This window comes from Narcine bancroftii, chromosome 7 (genome assembly GCF_036971445.1).
Source record: "Narcine bancroftii isolate sNarBan1 chromosome 7, sNarBan1.hap1, whole genome shotgun sequence".
In the NCBI taxonomy this organism is placed as follows: Eukaryota; Metazoa; Chordata; class Chondrichthyes; order Torpediniformes; family Narcinidae; genus Narcine; species Narcine bancroftii.
In genome coordinates this window covers 214,097,810-214,120,734 of record NC_091475.1, presented here as the reverse complement: position 1 = coordinate 214,120,734, position 22,925 = coordinate 214,097,810, and the positions used below count along the sequence as shown (strand labels likewise).

The 22,925-nt window shown below is 49.8% G+C and overlaps 1 protein-coding gene across 3 annotated transcripts in view; it reads left to right on the top strand.

Annotated features, from left to right (window-relative positions):
• Positions 1–7,886: 7,886 nt before the first annotated feature.
• LOC138739701 (uncharacterized) overlaps positions 7,887–22,925 on the top strand; it is a 45,602-nt gene continuing 30,563 nt past the window's right edge. For all 3 annotated transcript variants that reach the window (XM_069892283.1, XM_069892284.1, XM_069892282.1), the window contains exons 1-2: positions 7,887–8,257; positions 21,259–21,964. In XM_069892283.1, coding sequence (XP_069748384.1) covers positions 8,180–8,257; positions 21,259–21,964 — 784 coding nt within the window. In that variant the 5' untranslated portion in view covers positions 7,887–8,179. The remainder of the gene's footprint in view (positions 8,258–21,258; positions 21,965–22,925) is intronic.

The following is a 22,925-nucleotide window of genomic DNA, read 5'->3' as shown; positions in this document are numbered from 1 at the left end:
TGGGACCTCTTCAGAGATGAAGACCCTGGACACCCTGAACACAGAGCCACCGTCGGCCGGGGAGCTGAGCGGCGAGTCTGTCCGCCCGTCCCTCGGAGGCTCGGACTCGTCAGCGCGGTGACGGCTTCTGACTTGGGAGGGAGGCTGGTGGAGGGGGTAAGTGCTCAGAGCCACGGGCCCGCGGGCCGGAGCCACGGGGTCAGAGAAGCGCTCTGTGTCCGTCTCTGGGTGCAGGGCTCTCGGTGGCTCCTGGTGTCTCGGGAGGTGGGAGTCACGACCGGGTGTGGAGACTTCATCCGGAGCGTGGCTGCCAGTTGGACGCGGGGCTCTGGCCTCCGAAGCAGTCACGGAGCCCGCGTCCAGCGACCGACTGGGACCGGGGATGTGAAGGGCGCCGCGACCCACCTCCCCCAAACCTCTTCTCGTGCCACGAGCGCATCGGGCGAGGGCTCCGGGTCCCCCGCCTTTCCAGTAAGGCTTGCGCCGTGGACACAATCTTCAGTGTCCCCCCGTGTCCACCCGTCGTCCTTCCCGGAGTTGAGGCCAGTGTCTTGTCTTCGGCCTGACCCGTTGAGCCATTTCTGCCCCAGCGTCCCTGACCCTCCACGCTGCCCTGTAAGACATCCGAGACACTTGGAGACATGGCGAACCTCTGCTCGGCTCTGCCGTCCACTCGAGAGGTCTCCGTCCCTGTCCCACGCTCCGGGGCTCTGATCTCTGCAGCGGAGCCGCCGTTCGGCGCCTCGCTGCTTGCCCCCGGTGCCTGGGCACAGGGCAGGCTCGGAGAAGCGGACGGACCTTTCGTCGGAGACGATCTGCCCCAGGGCCAGGCCAGGTCGCGGCCGAGGCACAAACCGGGGCGCCTTCAGCGAGATATCCACGCTCTTGTCCTGCGTGGCGGTGAGTGTCCGCGCTGCCGGTCGCCGGGACCGGCGCCTGCAGCCGGTCACAAAGCTGCCACATCTGCTCCTGCTTCCGCTGGATCTCGGCGAGGCCCTCCTGCAGGCGAGTCTGGTTGCGATGGGTGAGGGTCGCCAGTCGCCGCTCCAACTCGGCGCCCTCCTCCTCCACCTGGCTGATGCTGCGGAAGCAGGAGCCGCGCCTCTTGGCACATGTTGAGGACCCTCTCGTGCTCCTTCACGATGCTCCGTCTGAGCTCCTCCAGCGCTCACTGCGCTTCCTTCAGCCGAGACCGCAGCTCTGGGTGGGAGAGGCGCTGCTCGGACATGTCCACCCCTCCTCCGCTCCCTGAACAAAGGACATCACAGTCACCCCAACGTGTCTCAGCCAAAGCCACGGGCCCATGCGCCCCGCTCCTATCGGGTGGAAATGATCCTTGACGGACCATTGCCGGCTGCGGGACAACTCCTCCTGCCACCCCATTCTCCCAGTTTCTGCCTCGTCCGCTCTCCAGATGAGGCCTCCCACTACAGGACATCTGAACGTGTCCTTTTGGGGGGCGGGTGCAGATTCCCCGCCACTGTTGGCAACAGAGCCATCTTCCCCCATTTTCTCAGTCTAGTTCCATTTAATACCCCCCCCCCCCCTCAAACAGAACGGGGAATGTGTTCCTCACCTTTCACCCCACCGACTTCTGCATTCAGCACATCACCCTGCGATAGTTCCACCAGATGCAGCTAGACCCCACCACTAGATACATCTAATCCTCCCACCACTTCCCCCCTTCTGCAGGGATCACTCTCTCCTTTTCCGCTCATCCCTCCCCACCCATCTCTCCATAATCCCCAGTACTTTCCCATGCAATTACAGGAGGTGAAACACTTCCCCCCGCCCCCCCCCCCCCCCATGACCATGCAGAGTCCCAACCGGCCCTTCCAGATGAGGCAAAGAGTCATCCCGTCCACCCTCACCAACTCCATTCGGTGCTCCCGGTGTGGCCTCCTCGACGTCGGTGAGACCAATGGAGACTTTGGGTCTGTTTCATAGAGCAACTGCATTCTGTCCACAATGAGCATCCTGAGCTTCCGGATGTTGCCATTTCAACTCCCTCTCCCGTTCCCATCCTGACCTGTCTGTCCTCCACTCCCAGAGTGAGGTCCAACGTAAACTGGAGGAACAACCCCACATATTCTGCCTGGGCAGTCTGCAACACGATGGTTTGGACAGAGAATGTTCCAATCCCGGGGGCCTCTCCCATCCGCGCCTCCTCTCTCTCTCTGATCCGTCCCACCTCTTTCCTCAGTGCCCCAGCTCCGCCGTCACCCAGATCATTCCCCTCCCCAGCTCGACCTTTCTGACATCCGCTTCCAGAATCGGTCCATCACATAACTTTTCCACTCAATACCTCCTGGTCTCGGTCACCCTCCAGTCCCCTCTCCTCCCCCTCCAAACCCCTCCCGTCCCCTTCTGCCTCCCTTTCACTTCCATCCTCTCCTCTCCCCTCCCCTTCCTTCTTCCGTCCCCTTTCTTCCTCTAACCCTCTCATCTCCCCCTTCCTCACCCCACCCCCTCCCATCCCTCCTTCCCTGAAACCCCCTCTCCGCTCCTTCCTTCCTCCCTTACCTCCCCTTCCCCTCCCCCTTTTCTGCCTTCCCTCCCTTCCTTCCTTCCTTCCTTCCCCTCCTCTCCCCTTTCTCTATCTGGCTCCGTTTTAATCCCTCCCCACCTACTACACCCCCTCCCACCCCCCCTCCGCCTGCCCATCAACGTCCCCTCACCTTCATCGACTCTCCCCTCTTCCCTCTCCGTCCTTGTGCAGGTTCCGGCCCGGAGCCTCTTCCTCCAGCAGGTGGTTTGTTGCCCCGGGTCGCAGCCTCCGGTGCCTTGGTTGTTCCCAGTGGACGGGGACCCGGCTGCAGAGTTTGTACGGTGTGAGGAGGACGGAGTGGAGCGGAGTGGGGGGGCAGCTGGGGGCAGGCGGTAAACTGCAGCTCCTTCCACTGTCTCCCCCCCCCCCCCCTTCCTCTCCAGGCTGGCGGCAACGAGCCACAGAACAGGTTGGACCATCAGGCAGGAACCTGAATCGCAAGAAACAAACACAAGGAGTTCAAGAGGCAAAGTGCCGGAGAAAGGGGTCTGGGGGCAAGGCAGGGAGCGACGTTTGTGGCCGGAGGCACCTTCAGCCGCATTGCAAATTCTTCGCCGACATCAAACAATGAGAGGAGCTGCGTGGGTGAGGAAACTGAGAGCAGACCTGGCGCTGGGTCGCGTCATTAAACTTGTAGGGGCTGAGTGGGTGGGTGCCGCTCGCTGGCGGCAAAATGGGAGACGGAGCTTCGGCAAGAGGGAGAAACGGGCCGTGGCCCCACCATCTCACACTCACACTCACACACACCCATACATTCACTCACACACCCATACTTACACACTCACACGCACACTCACACACACCCATACTCACACACCCATACTTACACACTCACACACACCCATACTCACACACCCATACTTACACACTCACACACACCCATACATTCACTCACACACCCATACTTACACACTCACACACACACTCACACACACCCATACTCACACACACTCATGCACGCATACACACACACACGTACTTTCACACACAGTCAGAAAAACAGCCCCAAGCTTGTGTATCTGAGGAGGCCGAGATTATTTGGTAGTTAATTAAACAGGTAGACAATATTGGAAGTTGTACAGAGATACAAGAAGGGAGGATTGGAAGGGGACAGGACTCTAATCCTGGTTAAGCCAAACAGTTCCCTAAACAGACATGCATTTAAACAGGGAGAGGGGAGGGGGTTTAAAGGAGATGCGCAGGGCAATGATTTGGCACATAGAGTAATGGGGGTCTGGAATGAGCTGCCAGGCCCAGGAGTACCAGTAGAGGCAGGTACAGTGGTAGTGGTTAAGAGGCATGAATATGAAGGGTTTTTTTTGGGGGGGGGGGAGATATCTATCAGGTTCAGCATAGACACCTGGGCTGAAGGGCCTGTTCCTTTGATGTACTGTACTGTATACTAAAATGCTGGTCAGTTTGTCTGAGTGTGTATGTTTGTGTGTGAGTGTGTATGGATGTCAATGTGTTAGTGTATATCTGAGTGTGTACATGTGTCAGTGTGCTGGCATGTGACTGAGTGTGTCAGTGTGTATCTGAGTGTGTATGTGTGTCGGTGTGTGTTTGAGTGTGTATGTGTGTCAGTGAGTGTGTACTTGTGTCGGTGTGTCTGTGAGTGTTTGAGTGTGTACGTGTGTTGGTGTGTACGTGTGTTGGTGTGTGTTTGATTGTGTACATGTGTCGGAGTGTCTGAGTGTGTACGTGTGTCTGTGAGTGTGCACGTGTGTCAGAGTGTGAGTGTTTGAGTGTGTACGTGTGTCAGTGTGTCTGTGAGTGTGTACGTGTGTCGGAGTGTCTGTGAGTGTTTGAGTGTGTACGTGTGTCGGTGTCTGTGAGTGTTTGAGTGTGTACGTGTGTCGGTGTGCGTTGACATATGTCAGTGTATCCGTGAAGCCCGTGAACCGCGGCAGTGCCAAGAGAAGAGCGGGCTGGTTCGGTTACCTGCCGGCAGCCAGTGACTGGTACAGTTGCTGCTTCTCTGCCTCTGCCAGGGAACATGATAGTTGAGGAGCAGGACAGCATGTGGGAACCTGCCCAGTTCCCAACAGCAAACGTTCAGCTTCGAAGACCGTCCCAAACCTGTTGGTCTTCCAGCAGACTGAGAAGTCGGTGAAGGGACGCTGCCGACTGGCACATTCCAGACTGCAGGAGCCACACTGAAGCTTGGCGCAGCCAACGTGAGGGCGCTATGGGAAGGAGCACAGTCTGGAGTCCTCCCATTGCCAGGCACTGAGGGGCAGAGACTGAGGGGAAGTCCCTCAACCCACATGACAAGGTGCCTCAGGGTACTGATGAAACAAATGTAACGATGTACGTTGATGAGGATGTGGCGATATGACTGACGTTATGAGTGTAAAAAGACTTGAATGGTTTATAAATAATTTATTGTGAATAAAGTATATTTTTAGATTAAAAAATGACACACTGATAGAGGTAAAACAGGAAAGTTTGCAGACACTGCGGTTCAAGTATAAACTCAACGCTGGAGAAACTCAGCAGGTCATACAGCGCCCTTTATAGATAAAGATACAAAGCCAGCATTTCAGGCTCAAGAGGTTGTTTTGTGAGCAGTCCAGGAAACATCTCGTACATAGGACCACAAGTAAGACGCAGTGCCGAGTTCCAGAGAGATTGGTGTCTATTTTTGGGTCCACTCAGGAATCTGGTTACAGAAGGAGGGGAACAGTCCTTGGATCAGGTGGTGCAATCTCCCACTCGATAATCCTTCCAACAGGAGAGTGTGGCCGGGGTGAGATGAGATGCGAGGTAGTTCAAGTTCACGTTTCTTGTCAGATGGCATACATGACATCACCCTGAGATCCCTTTCCCCGCGGGCATGGCAGAATCACCAGGATGTAGATGCAGGAGGGGAGGGAAGGGGTGAGTGATAGAGTCGATGGACGGAAGAGGGGTGTGTGATGGAGTTGATGGAGGGGGTGTGTGATGGAGTTGATGGAGGGGGTGTGTGATGGAGTTGATGGAGGGGGTGTGTGATAGAGTTGATGGAGGGGGTGTGTGATAGAGTTGATGGAGGGAGTGTGTGATAGAGTTGATGGAGGGGAGGGGGTATGATGGAGTTGATAGAGGGGAGGGGGTGTGTAATGGAGTTGATGGAGGGGGTGTGTGATGGAGTTGATGGAGGGGGCGTGTGATGGAGTTGATGGAGGGGGGGTGTGTGATAGAGTTGATGGAGGGGAGAGTGTGATAGTTGATGGAGGGGAGAGTGATAGTTGATGGAGGGGAGGGAGTGTGTGATAGAGTTGATGGAGGGGGTGTGTGATGGAGTTGATGGACATGGGGTGTGTGATAGAGTTGATGGAGGGGAGGGTGTGATAGTTGATGGAGGGGAGGGAATGTGTGATAGAGTTGATGGAGTGGGTGTGTGATGGAGTTGATGGAGGGGGGTGTGATAGAGTTAATGGAGGGGAGGGGGTGTGTGATAGAGTTGATGGAGGGGGTGTGTGATAGAGTTGATGGAGGGGGTGTGTGATAGAGTTGATGGAGGGGAGGGGTTATGATGGAGTTGATGGAGGGGAGGGGGTGAGTGATGGAATTGATGGAGGGGGGTGTGTGATAGAGTTGATGGAGGGGAGGGTGTGATAGTTGATGGAGGGGAGGGAGTGTGTGATAGAGTTGATGGATTGGGTGTGTGATAGAGTTGATGGAGGGGAGGGGTTATGATGGAGTTGATGGAGGGGAGGAGTGTGTGATGGAGTTGATGGAGGGGGTGTGTGATAGAGTTGATGGAGGGGAGGGGGTCTGTGATGGAGTTGATGAAGGGGAGGGGGTGTATGATGGAGGGAAGGGGGTCTGAACCACCTTCACAACCCTCTGCCGTTTCCTGCAGTCTTGGGCAGAGCAGTTCCCACCCTGGGCAGTGACATGTCCAGGTAGGATTCTTTCCCTGGTGAACAGGTGGGAGTTGGTGAGGAATTCAGGCAACCTCACTCGGGCACTTTCTTTACCAATGCATCAACATTGGTGAGGAAGCAGGGTTGAGCAGAGTGTCACTGAGGTCAGTGTTGGGACCATTGCTGTTCATGATCAACAGTGAGGTGCTTCCCCCCCTCATGTTCCACCTAAACATTCCCCCCCCCTCATGTTCCTCCCCACATGTTACCCCCCTCATGTTCCCCCCTCATTTCCCCCCGTCCCCCTAATGTTCCCCCCTCTTGACCCCCTAAACATTTCCCCCCACATGTTCCCCCTAATTAATCCCCCCCTCATGTTCCCCTAAACATCCACCCTCATGTTGCCCCTCAACATTTCCCCCCATGTTCCCCCACCTCATATTCCCCCCCTCCTGTCCCATTCATGTTCCCCCTAAACATTTCCCTCCCCTCATGTTCCCCCTAAACATTTCCCTCCCCTCATGTTCCCCCCTCATGTTCCCTCCCTCATGTTCCCCCCGCCTCATGTTTCCCACCCCTCATGTTCCCCCTAAACATTTCCCCTTTCACCCCTCTGGTTTGTATCTCACCTCCCCTCAGTGGAAAAAGTTGACCTACATTGACTCTGTTCATCCCCTCATAATTTTAAATACCTCGATCAAATCTCCCCTCATTCTTCTACACCCCAGGGAATAAAGTCCTATCCAGTTGAACCTTCCCCTGTCACTCAGTCTGAACAACATCCTTGTAAATTTTCTCTGCACGAGAGCTCTCTCCTCTGGACCATAAGATATAGGAGGTGAAGTAAGACATTGAGTCTGCCCGGCCATTCCATCCTGACTGGTCAATTCTCCCACTCAGCCCCACTCCCCATCATCTTTGATACCCTGACTATTCAAATACCGCTCAATCTAGGCTGTAAATATACGCAACGACCTGGCCTCCACAAGCACCCGTGGTAGCAAACACCAGAGTCACTGGTCACTGCCTGGTCATTGATTGGTCACTGCCTGGTCATTGATTGGTCACTGCCTGGTCATTGGTTGGTCACTGCCTGGTCATTGGTTGGTCACTGCCTGGTCATTGATTGGTCACTATTGATTGGTCACTGCCTGGTCATTGATTGGTCACTGCCTGGTCATTGGTCATTGATTGGTCACTGATTGGTCATTGATTGGTCACTGCCTGGTCATTGGTCATTGATTGGTCACTGCCTTGTCATTGGTCATTGATTGGTCACTGCCTGGTCATTGATTGGTCACTGCCTGGTCATTGGTCATTGATTGGTCACTGCCTGGTCATTGGTCATTGATTGGTCACTGCCTGGTCATTGGTCATTGATTGGTCACTGCCTGGTCATTGGTCATTGATTGGTCACTGCCTGGTCATTGGTCATTGATTGGTCACTGCCTGGTCATTGGTCTCTGGTCACTACTTGATGACTAGTCATTGGTCATTGATTGTCACACCTGGCCACTGCTCACAAGTGATTGGATTGGTTCTTGATTGGTCACAACGGGACCTGTGTGAAGGGGTGGTCACGGAGCCGTGACGCCGGTGTCCCAGACCGACCACGGGCGGCCGGAGCCCGTCACAATGGGCGGTGTGAGGTCAGGGCGAAGGCTGGGGAGAAGCGGGCGCGGCGCTCGCTCGCTCGCTCATCGGGTCCGGCCGCTCCCCTGCGCCCAGGGGATGAGACAGATGCCCCGGCCGAGCCGAGGCGCTCCCCGCCCGGGCCAGCATGAGTGAGAGCAGCGAGCGGCTGGAGCAGATCGACCGGCAGCAGGCGGATGATTACTGGGTGCTGGTCCGGCAGGAGGTGAGCACAGCAGGCTGTTCGGCCCCTCCACTGCCCCAAGGCTGGCCCTGTGCCGTCCATTCCCACCTTCTCGGTCCCCCCAATCCTTCCCACTCCTGAAAACACTGGTTTCCTGAAGGCCTTGTTAATAGTTTCTCTGGAAAACATTCCAGTTCCTTCGGCCAGTGGACAAATGGGAGTGAGTTCATGGTGTTGATCAGGGCTGAGTGGTGGACGTCCTCGACCTGCACTCAGCAAGGTTCCTGAAATAGGACAGCCCTTTCAGCCCATCATGTTTGACCTACCCCCCCCCAAAAAAAACTAACCCTCTCTACCTGCTAACCCTCTTCCATCCATGTGCCTGTCTAAGAGACTCTTAAATATCCCTCATGTTCCAACCTCCACCACCATCCCTGGCAAGGCATTCCAGGCCGCCCTGACATCTCCCCTTCACTTTGGACACTCGTCCTCTGGTGTTTGCTGATCCTGTCCTGGGGAACAGGTGCTGGTTGTCCACCCTATCTATGCCTCTCAGAATCTTGTCGACCTCTATCAAGTCTCCTCTCATCCTTCTACACTCCAAAGAGTAAAGTCCCAGCTCTGCTAACCTTGCCTCAAGACATCTTTTCCAATCCAGGTAATGTCCTGTAAATCTCCTTTGCACCCTCTTCACCCTTCCTGGAATGAGGTGACCAGAACAGAACACCGAGATTTGTAGAGTTGCAACATGACCTCACTGCTCTGAATTCAATCCCCCTATTACTGAAGCCCAGCATCCCATAGGCCTTCTTAACTATCCTATCAACCTTGGGAGATGTATGGAAGTCTGTTCTTCCACACTCTTCAGTAACTAGCTAGTTACATGGATAGGAGAGGTCTGGAGGGCTATGGACCGGGTGCTGGTCAGTGGGACTAGGAAGGTGGGGATTTGTTACAGCATGGACTAGTAGGGCCAAACTGGCCTGTTCTGTGGTTATATGGTTAACTGACCATTAACCCTGTACTCAGCCTTCAGGTTTGTCCTTCCAAAATGCATCACCTCACACTTATCCAGATTGAACCCCATCTGCCTGCATCCTGTTGATATCATGTTGTAACCTATGATACCCTTCAACACTATCAACAATGCCTCCTACCTTCATATCATCCACAAACTTATTGATCCATCCTTTCACTTCTTTATGCAGGTCATTTATAAAAATCACAAAGGGCAGGGGTCCCAAAACAGATCCATGCAAAACCCCACTACTCACCGACCTCCAGACAGAATACTTTCCTTCCGCCACTACTCTCTGCCTTCTACAGGCAAGCCAAATCTGAATTCATGCAGCCAAGGTTCCACTGATCCCATGCCTTATGACTTTCTGAACGAATTTCTCATGGGGGACCTTGAGAAATAACCATATAACAATTACAGTACGGAAACAGGCCATATCGGGTTCTCTAGTCTGCATCAATTTAAGAGAACTCCACTAGTCCCACCTACCCACTCCCTTGCCCATAACCCTCCAACCGCCTCACATCTATGCACCTATCCAACCTCCTCTTAAATGACAAAATTGACCTTGCTGCAACCACCTCTTGCGGAAGGTCATTGCACTCAGCCAACGCTCTCTGAGTGAAGAAGTTTCCCCTCAAGTTGCTTCTAAACTTTTGCCCCCAACCCTCAACCTATGACCCCTAGTTCCAATCTCATCTACCCTCAAGGGGAAGAGCCTATTCACATCTACTCTATTTATCCCCCGCATAATTTTAAATACCTCTATCAAATTTCCCCTCAACCTTCTCCACTCCAAAGAATAAAGTCCCAGTCTACTCAATCTTTCTCCGTATTCTAGATACTGCAATCCAGGCAACATTTTAGTAAATCTTCTCTGCCCCCTCTCTACCTTATTGATGTCCTTCCTATAATTTGGAGACCAGAACTGCCGACAATATTCCAAACTTGGCCTCATCAATGCCTTAAACAGTCTCAACATCACCTCCCAGCTCCTAAATTCTATGCTATGATTTATAAAGGCCAGGCAACCAAAAGCTTTCTTCACCACCCTATCTGCACAAGAATCCACTTTCAAAGAACTATAAACTGTTATTCCAAGATCTCTCTGTTCCTCTGCATTCCTCAATGCCCCCCCCCCCTTCACTGCAGGTGTCCTGTTTTGGTTATTCTTTCCAAAATGAAGGACTTCACACTTATCTACATTAAACACCATCTACCACCTTTCAGCCCACTCTTCTAAACAGTCCAAATCCTTCTGCAGTCCCTGAAAACTATCTTAATTATCCACAACTCCCCCTATTTTTGTATCATCCGCATATTTACTCACCCAATTTACCACCCCATCATCCAGATCATTAATGTAAATGACAAACAACAAGGGACCCAACACCGATACTTGAGGCACACTGCTCGTCACCGGCCTCCATCCTGACTCTCTGGTGCCTATCTTCTAGCCACCATTGAATCCATCTGACTGTCTCAACATTAATCCCTAGTGTCTGAACCTTCCTCACCAACCTTCCTTGTGGAACCTTATCGAAAGCCTTACTGAAATCCATTTAGACTACTCTACTACTCAACCCTCATCAACCTTCCTAGTCACCTCCTCAAAAAATTCAACAATACAATTTTTTTAAGACTGAGATGAAGAAAAATGTCTTCTCTCAGAGAGCGGTAAATGTGTGTAAATGTGTAAATTCTTTGCCACAGGAAGTTGTGGCCGCCTCCTTGTCAATATTTAAATGTAGGTTGGATTAGAGGGTATGGGGAGAAGGCAGGAACTGGGTACTGATCAGCCATGATCATAATGAATGGTGGTATAGGCTCGAAGGGCCAAATGGCCTCCTCCTACACCTATTTTCTATGATTCTGTTTTTTGCTAAAATCCACATTTGCCATCTTACCCTCATCAATTTATTTTGTTACCTCCTCAAAAAACTCAGTTAGACTCATGAGGCACGACCTTCCCTTCACAAAGTCCTGTTGATTATCCTTGAGTAGACTGGATGTCTCCAAATGCTCATAGATCCTGTCCTTAAGAATCCTCCCCATTAGTTTACACCCCATTGATGTAAGACTCACCGGTCTGTAATTCCCAGGATTCTCCCTATTATCTGGACTATATTTGCTGTTCTCCATTCCTCCGGAATCTCCCCTGGGGCCAAGGAGGATGCAAGGATCATTGATAAAGCCTCAGCTACCTCTTCCCTCCCTCCCCATAGCCACCTGGGGACTCTCATCTGACCCCGGGATTTATTTAATACTAATGTTTTTAAGAAGATCCAGAACTTCCTCTTTCTTAATCTCCACATTGTCCAGGACACATATCTGTCCTATTCTGACCTCACCCTGATCCAAGGTCCTTTGGGAATACTGAAGCAAAATATTCATTTTGGACCTCCCCAACCTCTTCTGCCTCCAGGCACATGTTGCCTCCTTTATCCTGTCATTATCCTGTTCTTCATGTAAACATAAAATGCCTTGGGGTTCTCCTTAATCCTACTTCCAAGGCTCTCTCATGCCCCCTTTGAACTCTCCTGTCCATTCTAAGTTCCTTCTGGGCTACCATATAATTCTCATGAGCCCTTCCTGTTTTTCACTTCCTCAGTCTAATATAGACTTCCGTCTTCCTCCTGACCAGCTACCTAACCTGTTTTGTCAACCACGGTTCCCTTTTCTGACCATCTTTTCCTGGTCTCAGTGGGACAAACCTATCCTGATCCCTGCACAAGTGGTCCCTAAACTTCCTCCACATTAGTTCTGTTGTTTTTCCCTTGAATATTTGTTTCTAAATTGCACTCACTAGTTCCTGCCTCATCCCATCATAATTAGCCCTTCCCCAATGAAACACTTCCCATTTTCTCTGCTTTTATCCTTTTCCATAGCTATAGTAAAAGTCAGGGAATTGTGGTCACTGTCACCGAAATGCTCCCCCCACCAAGAGGTTGGCACTTGACCCGGTTTATTCCCCAGAACCAGATCCAGTCTGAGCTCTCCTCTTGTCGGCCAGTCCACACATTGTGTCAGGAATCTTTCTTGGACACTTCTGACAAATTCAGCTCCATCCATCCCTCTTGGACTCAGGAGGTGCCAGTCAATATTGGGGAAATTGAAGTCTCCCATAACCATAACCCTGTTATTTCCACACATTCCAAAATCTGCCTGCTGATCTGCTCCATGGGGTCCTGAGGGTTATTTGGAGACCTATAGACAACTCCCAGCTCAGTGACAGCTCCCTTCTTATTTCTGACTTCCTCCCACACTGACTCAGTAGACACTTCCTCCACAATATCCTCCCTTTCTGCAACTGTTACTATCCCTGACCATTTATGCTAGACAAACCCCCCCCCCCCCATTTTATCCTGCAACCTTTCCCTGTTAAACTATCTAAACCTGCATGGCTAATCCTGTCCTTGTGCCAGCCAAGTCCCTGTAATGGCCACAACATTGTAATTGCACATACTGATCTATAGAACCTTAGAAAACTACAACACAGAAACAGATCCTTTCGGCCTTTCTAGTCTGTGCTAAACTATTTTTCTGCCTAGTCCCGCTGACCTACACCCAGTCCATAGCCTCCATACCTCTCCTATCCAGTTACCTATCCAGGATCTTATGAAATGTTAAAATTGAGCCTGGATTCACCACTTCAGCTGGCAGCTCATTCCACACCCCCACCACTCTCTGTGTGAAGACATTCTCCCTCACGTTCCCTCTAAAGTTTTCCCCTTTCACCCTTAACCCAGGTCCTCAGGTTTGTATCTCATCTCCCCCTCAGTGAAAAAAGCCAACCTACATTTACTCTGTTCATCCCCTCATAATTTTAAATACCTCAATCAAATCTCCTCTCATTCTTCTAGGCTCCAGGGAATAAAGTCCTAACCTATTTAACCTTTCCCTGTAACTCAGTTCCTGAAGTCTGGGCAACATCGTAGTAAATCTTCTCTGCACTCTTTCTATCTTATTGATATCCTTCCTGTAGTTTGGTGACCAAAACTGCACACAAATATTCCAAATTTGGCCTCACCAAAGTTTTGTGCAACTTTACCTTAACATCCCAACTCCTGTACTCTATACTTTGATGTATGAAGAGCAATATGCCAAAAGCTCTCTTTACAACCCTGTCCACCTGTGACACCACTTTCAGGGAATTATGTATATGTATTTCTGTGGATTCCAGTTCTCTCGGTGGACTCCATGAAATGACGATACCGAAACTTTCGTCTTTGTCAGACTTTTTATTCGGCAGAATTCTGAGTTATCTGCACAGAGTCTCACAAAGATGCTCTCTCTATGAACGCTGGCAGAGTCTGATCATATGTTTCAAACTTTCCCTTTGTCTTGTTCAAACATGGTCGGGTTACATTTGGCCCAATCAAAAGTTCACACAATACATTCTTACCCAATCCAATTCCGACCAAGTACAAATGCCATAGCTACAGATGATTGACAGCCTCTTATCAGACCTGCTTGTTTGATTGGTTCAGAGTAAATTCCTACAGTTGGTCGTCATGCTAATTGGACCTTTTGAATTTCCATGCCCACCTTATTAGAACGCTGCAAAACCTAGCTACACTATCACTAGCTGTTAACTCTTTTCTTTCTCGGTTCCCAGATCCATCTGTTCTACCACATTCCTCAGTGCCCGGCCATTTACCGTGTACATTCTTTCTTGGTTTGCCCTTCCAAAATGCAACACCTCACCCTTGTCTGCATTAAATTCCATCTGCCATTTTTCCAGTTGGTCCAGATCCCCCTGCAAGCTTTGAAATCCTTCCTCACTGTCCACAACCCCTCCAATCTTAGTGTCATCTGCAAAATTGCTGATCCAATTTATCACATTATCATCCAGATCAAAACAAAATTATAAGATAAAGGAACAGAAGTAGGCCATTCAGCCCATCGAGCCTGCTCTGCCATTCCACCATGAGCTGAACTATTCTCACATCTAGTTCCAATTTCTGGCCTTTTCCCCATGTCCCTTGATACCTTGACTAATTAGACACCTGTCAATCTCCCTCAATAATTGCGCCTCCATAGCTGAATGTGGCAAGGGATTCCACAAATCCACGACCCTCTGGCTAAAGCAATTTCTCCTCATCTCTGTTTTAAATGGGTACCTTCTAATTCTGTGCCCCCTTGTCCTGGACTCACCCACCAAGGGAAACATCTTATTCATATTAACTCTATCCAATCCTTTCAGCATTTGAAATGTTTCAATGAGATCCCCTCTCATTTTCCTAGACTCCAATAAATACAGTCCAGGAACCAATAAACACTCCTCATACGTTAGCCCCTGCATTCAGGAATCATCCTGGTAAATCTTCTCTGGACTCTCTCCAACATCAGTACATCCCTTCTAGGATAAGGGGCCCAAAACTGCAGACAGTTCTCCAAATGAGGTCTCACCTGTGCCCCACAGGGCCTCGTCAATACTTCTTTACTCTTATACTCTGTTCCCCTTGAAATGAAGATCAATGTAGCATTCGCTTTCTTTACTGCCGATCCTGGTGGGTAACCTTTAGGGTATCCTGCATGAGGACCCCAAGTCCCTTGGCACTTCCAAATTTTGAATTTTCTTCCCATTCAAATAATAATCTGCCTGTTTATTTCCTCTTCCAAAATGTCCAACAATACATTTCTCAGCATTGGATCTCACTCGCCTAAACTGTCCAAGTCTCTCTGCAACCTTTTGGTTTCTTCAACACATCCTACTCCAACCCCCATCTTGGTGTCATCTGCAAACTTGGCCATAAAACCATTCACTCCATAATCTAAATTATCGATATACATTGTAAAAAGAAATGGCCCCAACACCATCCCCTGCAGACACCACTAGTCACCGGCAACCAACCAAGACAGGACCCCTTTATCCCACCGTTTGCTTCCTCCACCCAGTCTAATATCGTTCCTGGAATTCTATGGGCTCATCTCATTATATGGCACCTTATTGAAGACCTTTTGAAAATCCAAATACACAACATCCACAGCCTCTTCCTTGTCCATCCTACTTGAGATTTCCTCAAAAAATTCCATTAGGTTGGTCAGGCGGGCTCTTCCCTTCATGAACCCATGCTGGCTTGGACCTATCATGTCATGGACCTCGAGGTATTTCATAACCTCGTCCTTGAAGATCGACTCCAATAACTTTCCAAACACTGACGTCAGACTAATAGGCCTGTAGTTTCCTTTATTCTTCCCCCCTGCTTTCTTAAACAGCGGAACTACATTTGCGACCTTCCAATCTTTGGGAACCATTGCCTGCGTCTATTGATTTCTGGAAAATCATTTCCAAAGCCTCCACAATCTCCAAAGCTGCCTCCTTCAGAACCTGTGGACGCCCCTCATCCGGTCCCGGAGACATATCTACCTTTAGTCCATTCAGCTGACTAAGCACCATCTCTCCTGACTGGACGTAATTCTATTCCCAGAGACTATCAGGAATATGGCTATTGTCTTTCTCAGTGAAGACTGGCGCCAAATCCTCATTCAGTTCCTCTGCCATCTCTCCATTTCCCATTATAATTTCTCCAGCATCATTTGCAATTGGCCCCATATCGACCCGTCTCTCTTTTACTCTTCATACATTTAAATTAACTCTTATCCTTTTGTATGTTATTTGCCAATTTCCTTTCATAATTCATCTTTTCTTTCCTAATGACTTTTTGTCTCTTTCTGAAAGTTTCCCAGTCCTGTTTTCCCACTATTTTTGCTTCCTTGTCTGCACTCCCTTTTGCTTTTATTTTGGCCGTAAACCCCTCTCGTTACCCACATTTGTGCCATTTTTCCATTCATAATATTCCTTTCTCTTGGAATATTTCTATCCTGCACTTTCTTTATTTCTTGTAGAAACATCCTCCAATTCTGTTCTGCCATCCCTCCATCTCACTGACTTTTCCAGCCAACTTGGGCCAGTTCCTCTCTCATCCCACTGTAATTCCCTTTGTTCCACTGAAATATTGACACACCTGATATCAGCTTCTCCTTTTCAGATTTGAAACTGAACTCTGTCATGTTATGATCACTACTCCCTAAGGGTCCCATTACCTTTAATTCCCCAATCACCTCAGATTTATTGCATGTCCCCCAATCCAAATCCGCCGATCCCCTGGTGGGCTGATCAACAACCTGCTCCAATAAGCCATCCCGTAGGCATCCTACAATCTCTGTCTCCTGAGATCCAGAACCTTCCTGACTTTCCCAAATCCCTTTCACGTTAAAATCCCCCATAATTATTTTTACATTTCCTTCTGATGCAGTTTTTCTATTTCCAGCTGTAACTTGTGGTCCACTTCCCAGCCGCTGTTTGGGGGCCTGTCTATAACTGCTAACAGGGTCCTTTTACCCTGGCCATTTCTTAACTCAACCCCTAAAGATTCTACCACATCTGACCCTTTGTCCCTTCTTTCAAGTGATTTAATATCATTGCTTCCCATCAGGGCCACCCCATCCCCTCTCCTGACCTGCTTATCCTTCCACTGTGTACCCATGGACATTCTGCTCCCAATCACACTCGTCATTCCACCATTTCTCGGTGCTGACCACAATGTCATATCTTTCAGTCTGTAGTTGTACTACAAGGTCATCTACTTTCTTCGTAATGCTCCATGCATTTAGGTACAGTCCCCTCTAATCAGTATCTGTTACTGATTTTGCTGTATTTCTGTTTTACTGCAACTTACCTCGTCTTTTCACTTGCCTGCCCTTTTTGTAATCTTTGTTGCACAGTATCTTTGACTTTTTTCTATTTTTCTCTTTGTCAACCCTAACACCCTGGTTTCCTCCCCAGTTGGTCCAAATCCTTCTGCAAGCTTTGAAAACTTTCCTCACTGTTTACAACGCCTCCAATCTGCAAACTTGATGTTCTAATTTCCCACATTATCATCCAGATCACTGACTTAGACAACAAACAACAATGGGCCCAGCACAGATTCCTGAGGCACAGCACTCGTCACAGGCCTCCAGTCTGAGAAGCAACCATCCACCACCACACTCAGGCTTATCCCGTCCAATCATGGTTGAATCCAGTTCACTACTTCACCATGAATACCCAGCATCTCAACCTTCCGGATGAAAGTCCATGAAGACAACAGCTTTTCCTTCATCAACTTTCCTGGTAACCTCATCAAAAAACTCTATAAGATTGGTTAAACATGACCACAAAGCCATGTTGACTACCCCTTATCAGTCTTTGACAATCTAAATACTTGTATATCCTTGTGGGACCTTGTCAAAGGCCTTGATAAAGCCCACATCTACTGCCCCACCCTCTTGTTCATCCCTTGAAATGCTCTATCTGATCTGTGAGACACAACCTGCCTCGCACAAATCCACCCTGGCGACCTCGACAGACCCTGACCCTCCAAACGTCGGGAGATCCGTCCCTCAGCGATGTTCCCACCACTGACGTCAAACTCACCGGCCTGTTGTCCCTGCCTTGCCTGTCTAGGACAAGAGAGAACAACTTCAGGATTGAAGGGCGTTTACTTAGAACAAAGATGCCGGTGAATCTGTGGAATTTGTGGCCACAGGTGGTTGCGGATGCCAGGTCATTGGGTGTATTTAAGACAGAGATTGATAGGTTCTTGATTAGCCAGGGCATCAAAGGTTATGGGGAGAAGGCCGGGCATGGGGGCTGAGTAGGGAAATGGATCAGCTTGGGCGGCATGGTTAGTCTTGCGGTTAGCGTCAAGCCTTTACAGTGCCAACGATCGGGACCGAATCCCGCACTGTCTGTAAGGAGTTGGTACATTCTCCTCGTGTCTGTGTGGGTTTTCTCCAGGGCTTTGGTTCCTTCCCCCCTTCAAAATGTACCAGAGGGGTGTAGGTCAATTTGGTGTAATGAGGGCAGCACAGACTCGTAGAGCCAAATTGTCCTGTATATGTAAACTTAAAAAAAATAATAGCAGTTAAATTGTGGGGCAGACTCAATGGGTTGAATGGCCTATTTATGCTCCTCTGTCTTATGAACCTTTGTGGTGCTACTCCACAGTCTCATTCCCATCTCCCTAACCCCTATACACAGCACCTCTTCCTCCCAAGTCATTGATAACAACATGCACAGTGAGCTTTGACTGCTCCCTGCCTGTGTTGGCCCAAATCTAAACCAGTGGTTTTCAAACTGCCCCCCTAAACTCACATCCCACCTTAAGTAATCCCTAGGTGTCGGTGCTCCGTGATTAGTAAGGGATTGCTTAAGGTGTATGTGAGTGGGAGAAAAAGGTTGAGAATCACTGCCATCCTATCCATGAATTTGTACGTTTATCTTAAACATTGCAACAATCCCTGCCTCCACCCCCCTCCTCTGGTGCCCGTTCCACACACCCACTACCCTCTGTGTAACAACATTACCACTCAGGCTCCTGTTACATCCTTTCTCCCCCCCACCACCTTAAGCCCATGTCCTCTGGTTACTGATTCCCCTGCTCGGGGATAAGACTCTCTGCGTTCACCTGATCTATTCCCCTCATGATTCTGTTCACCCCTCATCCTCCTGCCCCTCCAGGGAATAAAGCCCCGGCCTGCTCCACTTCCCTGTAGCTCAGGCCCCCAGGTCCTGGCCACATCCTCATTAACCTTCTCTGCTCCCTCTCCAGCTCGACAACATATCTCCTGTAGCACAGTGACCAAAATGGAACACAGTGCTCCAAATGGGGCCTCGCCGACGTCTGGTCCAACTGCAATGTGACCCCCCCCCGCCCCCGTTACCCAACTTCTACACTCAGTACTCTGCCTGATGAAGGCCAATGTGCCTTCTGACCACCCTATTTAACTATGACTCCACTTTCAATGTACTCTGTACCTGTAGTCTAAGACCATAAGACATAGGAGCAGAAAGAGACCATTCAGCACATCGAGTCTCCCTGCCATTCAATCATGAGCTGATCCATTTTCCCCACTCAGCCCCACTGCCCGGCCTCCCCATAACTTCTGATGCCTTGGCTAATCACGAACCTTAAATGTTCTCAATATCTCCTGAGGAAGTGTAGGCATTACTGGTACTTCCTGACTAATAACGAGGTGTTGTGGGTCCAGGATAGATTGTCCCTGTACGCACACCAAGGCACTTGATGCTCCCCACTCTCTCCACGATGGAACCATCGATGTGCAGTGGGGAGGGGGTGACCTTCATCCTCCTTCACTCCACAACCATCTCCTTTGTCTTGTCCATGTTAAGACTCAGATTGTAGTTCCCGCACTATTTTACCCTCCGCCCAACCTCCTCTCTGTAAAGCAACTCATAATTGATGCCGATGAGGCCCAACTACTCCTGTATTATGCATAGACCTGATGATTCTGCAGTCATGAGGGGGACCCACATGGAATCTCCCTGGTCACACCAGGGGTCAGTCAACGCAGGTGGGACCTCAGATTGTTTTCTAGACTTGGCCTCCACAACCACCTGTGGCAACCACTTCCACAGATTCACCACCCTCTGGCTAAAGAAATTCCTCCAACTCTCTGTTCTAAGTGGACGCCCTTCAATCCTGAAGTTGTGTCCACTTGTTCTGGACTCTTCCATCACAGGAAATACCTTTCTACCTCTACTCTGTCTATGCCTTTCAACATCTGAAATGTTCCATAAGATTACCCCCTCCCCTCCCCCACTCTCTAATTCGCCAAAGGGACAGCATAGTTTACAGTGCCAGTGACCTGGGTTCAAACCTGCTGGGGAGTTTGTATGTTCTCCCCGGGTCTGTGTGGGTTTTCTCCATGGGCTTCAGTTTCCTCCCACCCTTTAAAAATGTATGGGAGATGTAGGTTAATTGGAGTATTTGGGTGACACGGGTTCGTTGACTGAGCTGTATGTCTAAATTTGTAAGGAGTTTGTACCTTCTCCCCGTGTCTGCGTGGGTTTCCTCCCACTCTTCAAAACGTACCAGGGGTGAAAGTTAATAGGGTGTAAATTGGACGGCTTGGACTCGTGGGCCGAAATGGCCTGTTACCGTGCTGTATGTCTAAATTTAAAATTAAAATGTAAAACCTGACACTCCTCATATGATAACCCTTTCATTCCCGGAATCATTCCTGTGTTCATCCTCTGAACCATCTCCAACATCAGCACATCTTTTCTTAAACGAGGAGCCCAAAGCTGCCCACAATCTCCACGTGAGGTCCCACCAGGGCCTTATAAACCCTCAACATCACATCCCTGCTCTTAGATTCTATTCCACTTGAAGTGAACTCAGCATTGCATTTGCCTTCTTCACCACCGACTCAGCCTGTAAGCTTCCCTTCACGAGGACCCCAGGTCCCTTTGCATCTGGGGATTTTCAATTTTCTCCCCATTTAGAAAATAATCTGCCCATTTATTTTTTTCTCTACCAAAGTGCACGACCGTCCACTTTCCGACATTTCTGACATTTTCCACTTCTCTACCCATCTCCTGATCTGGCTAATCCTTCTGCTGCCTCCCTGTTCCCTCCACACTTCCTGCTTCTCCAGCTTCCTTCGTATCATCTGCAGACTTTGGCTACAAAGCCATTCATTCTATAATCCAAATCATTAATATACAACATGAAAAGAAATGATCCCAACCCTGACCCCTGTGAACACCACTAACAACAGGCAGCCGACCAGAATATGATCCCTGTATTCCAACTCTCTGCTTCCTGCCAATCAGCCAATGCTCTCCCCACACTAGAACAGTTCCTGTTAGACTCTGGGCTCTTATCTTGTTCAGTAGCCTCATGTGAAAGGCCTGAAAATCCAAATACACAACATCTACTGCATCTCCCTTATTCAGCCGGCTGGTCACTTCCTCAAAGAATTCCAACAGGTTAGTCCAGCAAGATTTTCCCTTGAGGAACCAAAGCTGGTTTTGGCCTCTCCTGTCATGTGCCTCCACGTACCCGGTCACCTCATCCTAGATCCCTCAGCTCTACAACACTTTCCATTCATTGTTTTGGACATACTCATGAGAGACCCCTAAATTATCGCAAAACTATATTGTATTTAAAAAGAAAGCGCATGACAAACCATGATCGTTGCCAGTCTGTCCCGTGCTCTGCCTGTTTTGTAGGTGTGTGCTGCGTACCTGGGAATGCAAGTGATCCCTGTCCCCTACCTGGAAGATGCTGAACATTATGACCTGCTGAATGTGGTCCTGAAAAGGTCCAAGGACATGGGGTCTCGCCTCTTCCAATCCAAAGCCCTCTACCCTGTGGGGCCGCTGAGCGGAATACTGGCCAGCCCTGACAGCAGTAACATCCAAATGATGGAACAAAGAATCAAACACAGCATCAAATACCAAGGAGACTTGAAACACGAGGAGATGGTTATTGATGAGGGAGTGTTGAAGTCCATCAAACTGATTGTTAAAAACATCAACAAGGAAGTCTCGCTGTTCTTGCTAAAACCTTGGTTCCTGCAGGTCTCCCAGGATGTCCCTTGGATCAATTCAGTCAGGAGTATTTACATTGTCTATGAGGTTTTCTACAGCACCAACTTTCAGCTTCTGGTGACACACAACAGGCTCATTCAGCAGTTCAAGACAGAACGCAGGATTCCGATAGGCTTCCTCTGCAAGAAGTTCAGGCTGGAATCGAATGGAATGATTGGAGAGGAGTTGCACATCAAGAAATCTCCAAGAGAGGCCACCTTTGTCAACACACGATCCATCACTTGTGTGGCAAATGTCAGTCAACACCACAGGGCGGCGGGTGAAGCCTGCAGCACCTCCTCAACGAGGCAGAAGGTTTCCAGTTTTCTCCGATGCATTTTAACAGGTACCTCATGGGTCCTGAGAGGGAGAAGTGTCGTCTCTGTGGGCACATTCAATGAATGTTGATGTTTTCACCACCCGTGTCACACTGGCAAACTCCTCACTGTCCACCAACGGTGCCCAGCTTTGTCTCCACCACCCCTCTTCCTCAGTTTTGTCTCCACCACCCCTCTTGTCTCCTGCATCATGCAGTTAAACAGGAATGCCTGCAGGTGCTGTGATGGCAGAGTGATGCATGAAAGTACTAGAGAAACAGCAGGTCTTGCAGCATCGATAGGAGGCAAAGATATCGAACCAACATTTCGGGCCTGAGCCCTTTGTCCAGGTGTGAGCAAAGAGCAGGCAGGTGCCTGAATGAAAAGGTAGGAGGGAAGAAGGGGCAGGGGGAGGAGCACAGGCCATTAGGCAAGAGGAAGTGGCTTTCCCCATTTGTCCCACATCCCCTTCGCAATGCCCACCCATTTACCTGTATTTATTTAGATAGGTGGCAGGGTAACAGGCCATTTCGGTCCACCAGTCTGTGCCACCCAATTGACCTACACCCCCCCCGCTACAATTTGAACGGTGGGAGGAAATTGGAGCCCCCGCCCACCCAGACCTGTGAAGAACATTCAAACTCCTTACTGACAGCTCGGTGCCGATCCCTGAAACCTTAGCAGTGTTGTCCTGGCTGCTTTGTTAACCGTGCTGCCCATCTCCCACAGCTGGGCAAAACCTCTCTGAAGGAGACACTGAAGAGAGTTGTTCCTCCAATGGATTGACCTCCAATGGAGGTGTTGAGTCTCAGTAGTGGCTGTTGTGGGAGAAGGAAGTGTCTGGGACAGGAAGAAGGGTTTTAACTGCAGGGGTATTGGGGTCATCTGAGGGGAGGCTCTATAAGAACGAATTGTGGGCACGGGATGTGGGTACGCTTTAGTCTGGTGTGTCAGGGAAATGGGAACAAGAGGAATTTCCTGAGGAAGAGA